Source organism: Nestor notabilis, unplaced genomic scaffold, assembly GCF_000696875.1.
Source record: "Nestor notabilis isolate BGI_N333 unplaced genomic scaffold, ASM69687v1 scaffold4695, whole genome shotgun sequence".
In the NCBI taxonomy this organism is placed as follows: domain Eukaryota; kingdom Metazoa; phylum Chordata; class Aves; order Psittaciformes; family Psittacidae; genus Nestor; species Nestor notabilis.
Window position 1 is genome coordinate 185,852 of NW_009927747.1, and position 4,932 is coordinate 190,783.

The 4,932-nt window shown below is 34.5% G+C and overlaps 1 protein-coding gene across 1 annotated transcript in view; it reads right to left on the minus strand.

Annotated features, from left to right (window-relative positions):
* SKAP2 (src kinase associated phosphoprotein 2) overlaps positions 1-4,932 on the minus strand; it is a gene marked incomplete at its 5' end in the record, with an annotated part of 103,878 nt that overhangs the window by 89,221 nt on the left and 9,725 nt on the right. The window contains one exon of the mRNA XM_010014183.1: positions 2,098-2,202. Coding sequence (XP_010012485.1) covers positions 2,098-2,202 — 105 coding nt within the window. The remainder of the gene's footprint in view (positions 1-2,097; positions 2,203-4,932) is intronic.

Genomic DNA, 4,932 nt, shown 5'->3' on the forward strand with positions numbered 1-4,932 from the left:
GCGCGGCAGGGGGCGGGGGGGGGGGGGGACGGACAACAAAAAAAAACCCAAACCACAGAGTATTAAGCTTCAACAAACCCATTGATGCCTGGGAGAACTGAAACAAATGGTACCTCTGAGAATCAATTCACTTCTTGTAAGATTCTCCCAATGTACGTTTTCATACATAGTCTTGGTAGCTGGACTTGAATGATGGACCACATATGTTAAAATCAAATGGTCTTAGAATGACACACTGGACATTCAAAGAGGAAAACATAAACATTCCTCCAATAAATGAAACTATTTACAGATCAAAATTTACCACCTTTTCTCAACTTCTCCTCATGTTGCACTCGTACAAGATAATTGAAGAGCATTTATCATAAAACATGGAAAAACTACTGAGGCAAAATAATCTTAAATGCAACAGAATCACACCCACTATATTTCTACCTAAACTGGAATGTACTAGCCAAGATACTATTGGGCAGCTATTATACATACTCTCATAATTTTAACTTTCAAAATAGGCTAAAAATTATTCACCCATCTGTACAAACTCATACAATATTTCATATACTCTTGCATCAGCATTCTTCAGCCATTCATTATTTAGGTTTATGCACATTACAATATTTTTCTTGATTAACTGTTTTGAAACAAATCTATAATCATATCTCCTATTAAACAGCTATACAATTTTGTCACATACCCTTTATGCAATGAGTACCATGTTATTAAGTTACCATTAGAAATAATGCTAAGATTATGTTTGTAAGCAAAAATAAATACATGGAAAGTTGCATTCAGCTATATTTTGGAAAATTAGCTTGGCTTTTCTAAAAGTGATACTCAATTTGTCTGATAATTACATTTCGACTAGAAAGCAAAAAGGCTTGTTTTTCTTTTTTAATAGAAGGTCACATTGCCAACATGCAAAAAGCTCAATATAAAAAAAAAAAAAAAAAAAAAAAAAAAGAAAAAAGTGTGATTATTGTTACACATTTTAGAGAGTTATGGATATAAAAAAAAAAAGCTTTAGTCTGAGTCAACGGTTAGAAGGTTTATCACTTATGCATGTACTTGACTTATCCCTGTTCTGCAATAAACATAATTTTATACCTCATAAAAGCAATTTATGTTTCCAAAGGGAATAATCTGGATAACATAAAATGTGGAGTGCTATGTTGCAGGAAGCATATTTTCATTCAGCAATTGTATTTCGAGATGGAGCTGCACAGTTTGATCATCATATCATGTCAGAAAACATCATTCACTAGTAAGTCTATCTAACTTCTAGTGCCAGAAATTAATATACATAGTTAATTTATTTGTACATATACTTAATTTATTGCCAGATATTATCCATATAAGGTATTTATATTATGTATACAATAAACGAATCTCAAAAATATGGACACCATGCTAAAGCAAGCTTGTTAACTGTTGAAATATTCAATTGTTCATGTCTTCAGAACAGTTGCACTTTGCATTAAATTTAAGGAATACAAAATAAAAAAAGGAAAATAGCTATGGAGCCTAGATTTTTTTTTTAATGCAAACTCAAATTTGAAATTTATATAATGAAAACATTCTACAAAATACTGTCTTAATGGATGGAAACATTGTAAGAATAATTAATTTAATATTTTATGAACCTATTCTGCATGGAGTTTGCAGAAAAATATCAATCACAAACTCTTTCATTATTTATTAGATAAATAATACAGTAAGCCATTAAGCAGCACAATAAAATTAAGCAAGAATCTGATAATGTTGAATTAACAAACAATTTGTTACTACAAATACTCAGTTTTAGCCACTGATATATCTTCAAAAACATATGCATCTACAAAAGATGCTTTGTTATGGAAAAGCATGAGTTTAAAAAAAAAAAATTTAAATTTGAGACAGCTTCACTATGCTCTAGAACCACTAGAGAGAGCTCTTCAGTTCCTTTAAAGGTTCCTGTAAAGGTAAGAAAACCATCCAGCTGTAATGCTTATCTGTTTATCCGATTTCCCACACTAGCATTCATATGACGAGGATCCAACTGCATGAGTTTGTAACGAACTGGCAAATCCAGTACATTCTAAGGTAAGCAGTGTCACATACCATCAGAAGGTGCTTCATCCTCTTTATCATATTGATCAGATACTACTGAGACACTATCAGGAGGCAAAGAAAAAGAGACCTCAGACTGTTCCTCATCTTCCAATTCTGTAAAAGTAAAAAATACATTGCTAGTTAATATAGTCTATCATACAAACACAGACAGAATCTAAAGACAAGTATTTTCATTAGTAAGAAGGATACCAATTTCTATTTGAAATGGAAGAAATCCCATTTCTCATGGATGTTCATAACAGGTACACTGCACTGCTCACACACAGCTGTGAGCGCTGCTGTTCTGGGGCTACCTTCTAACCAGCCATGTACATGTTGCTGCAGCAGTTTCCCCAAACACTGTCATATAGCGAACCCACTCCCAGCACTGCACATCTGAGAGCTTCTCACACGGGGGAAAAGAAACACACACCATAGCAAAGAGGTGGGCAAGGTTAAACACTGGCAGGAGAAACAGGCAGTGTCAAGCTCCAGAGTTCCACTTGTCTAAGTGCAGGAAGGAGCTGCAGCAACTTTCCTCTAAGGAACTGCCAAACTACTGCTGACAGCAGTTTGTCCGCCCTCTGCCCACTTTCACTTTTCTTCACCATAATTAGGCACTACTTTGCAAATGTTGTATGTGTACTCCACCCATGACACTAAAAACTGAATCACCTCCTGACAGCACCCAGTCTGAACCTGTGCCTTTATGCAGCATTCTGTTGACGAATTTCTTATGCAACTGAGAGTCCTACAAGAATATATTCAAAATCTACATTCTGAACTAACCTATGCACTACAGTGATCAGACTGCATTAAGTGTGAAGGTCTGGGAAAGGTAAAATGAAATCAATATTAGTTGAGGCTTCCATTTAATTAGACAAAATTTAAGTTATCCCTCCCAAAGCTCAGTATATTTTCTCAGTAATACCACCTAGGTGAAGAAGAGGTGAAAACATAACAAATTAGATTGTTCCTTTAAAAAAAAAATTTAAAATCAAGGAGGAAAATTCAGTAATTAAATATGATAATCACTAAAACAAAATCATAAAGCTAATGCTTCAATAGGTCTAACGACCCTCAATTTTCTTAAAAATCATATAAAGCTAAATTGCTCAATCATTGCCTTTTGGTATATTCCTATGGAGAAAGCTTTCCAGAGACTTTCCAGGTAGGCTTCCCTATTCATGTGCTCCCTTTTAGAGCATTGTATTCTATTTCTTGGAACCCAAAATAAACCCCATACATAGAGAAAATATTCTTCTCTGCAGACATGCGAATTATTGCATTCAGTAGGACTGCTTAGCCATGGCTGAGTTTTACCTCTTTACTTCCCATTTAATAGTGGAAAATCATATAAAATTCAGAGCCCACGCCAAAAAAGAACCATAGTTGCTAGCAAAGAACAGCAAGTTTTCTATGCAGCTAAGACAACAAAGCCTCATTTTTGCTTTGCTGGAGTTCTTTTATATGCCCTAATTGTTGAATACCAAATTGGTTTTCCCTTTATTAATTTAGTATGCTTTTCTCGGGAAAGATCCTTTCAAGCTCCCATGCCATATAACAACTGCTTTAAACCTGAACCTGACTCCAATCTATTTTTGACAAGGCCATCCTCCAGTAGCACTCCAGCCAACATGTTTATCTGATCAAAATATTTGCATTTCATCACACCTGTCAAACCAATCAAAAGTAAATTATCCCTCTCCAGGATTCACGTCTTCCTCCAAACAGAAAACTTGAGAGCAGATAGCACATGAACAGAAAATACTATGCCATATTTACAGCCAGCTTGAGTATCTTTCACACTTACATACCAGAGACAAGTTGCCTGCCTCTGTCAATGCATGTATATCTTTATTAGACAATAGATCCTGTATAAATAGAGCAGACATGATATTCACAACCTATACTGTTATCAAAAGTTGATTCACTCTTCCCATCCTAAACTAGAATACTAGTACTAGAATACATAGAATATGCATATATATCGTGTGCATATATTAAGTGTATATATACACATATGTATACACACACACATATATAGCATATATATAAGCCCTGTTTATCAGTCAAAAGTATCCTTATCAGCTATGAATAAGTGTACTACCATTTAACCTTCATAAAAATGCCAGCATAAATTTAAACTATTAGGCTACAGTTACAGAGGAAAACATTTCCACAAACACCACACTCCAGCACTCAAAATTCATGGGCTGAATAGTAAGAGTAAACCTAAGTATATCTAAATGAACAGTACTTGTGCATGATAAATAGGCAAGTAAATATTTAGGAAGAATATCTCCAGAGAATTTTGCCCCACTCAGCAATATATAATCTCTTTCATATTCTTAAGAGACTTCCTGCATGTTGCACTGTTAACTAGCTCTTCCATTAAGTCACAATACTACCATTTTCCATTTCCATTATGCGTTATCCTACACATAATTATGCATAGGATTTCAAGTTCAGTAAATGCTTGTGCTTTGCATTGATATAAAAGCCAGATCTAGACACAAGGGGCTTTTTAATACATACATACATAAATATTTATGGCATGCCATGTACCTATCCCAGGTCTATCCTGTATTTGAAACAACATAAGCCATTGATACAGAGTATAGATTTATAATAAAACAAGTATCTGTTCTAAGTGTACAATATCCACGTTCAAAATGCTCTTAAAACAAAACAACAACAAAAAAACTTGAGGTATTATGAAGAAAGAAGTTACACACTCAGTGCTTTTAGCAAGTTTATAGTCTTCAAAGCATTCTCTAGATGTTAAATCCCAAATAAAGGCTTGAAGACGTCCATGGGAGGAGAAAAAGGGGGGGGGGGGGG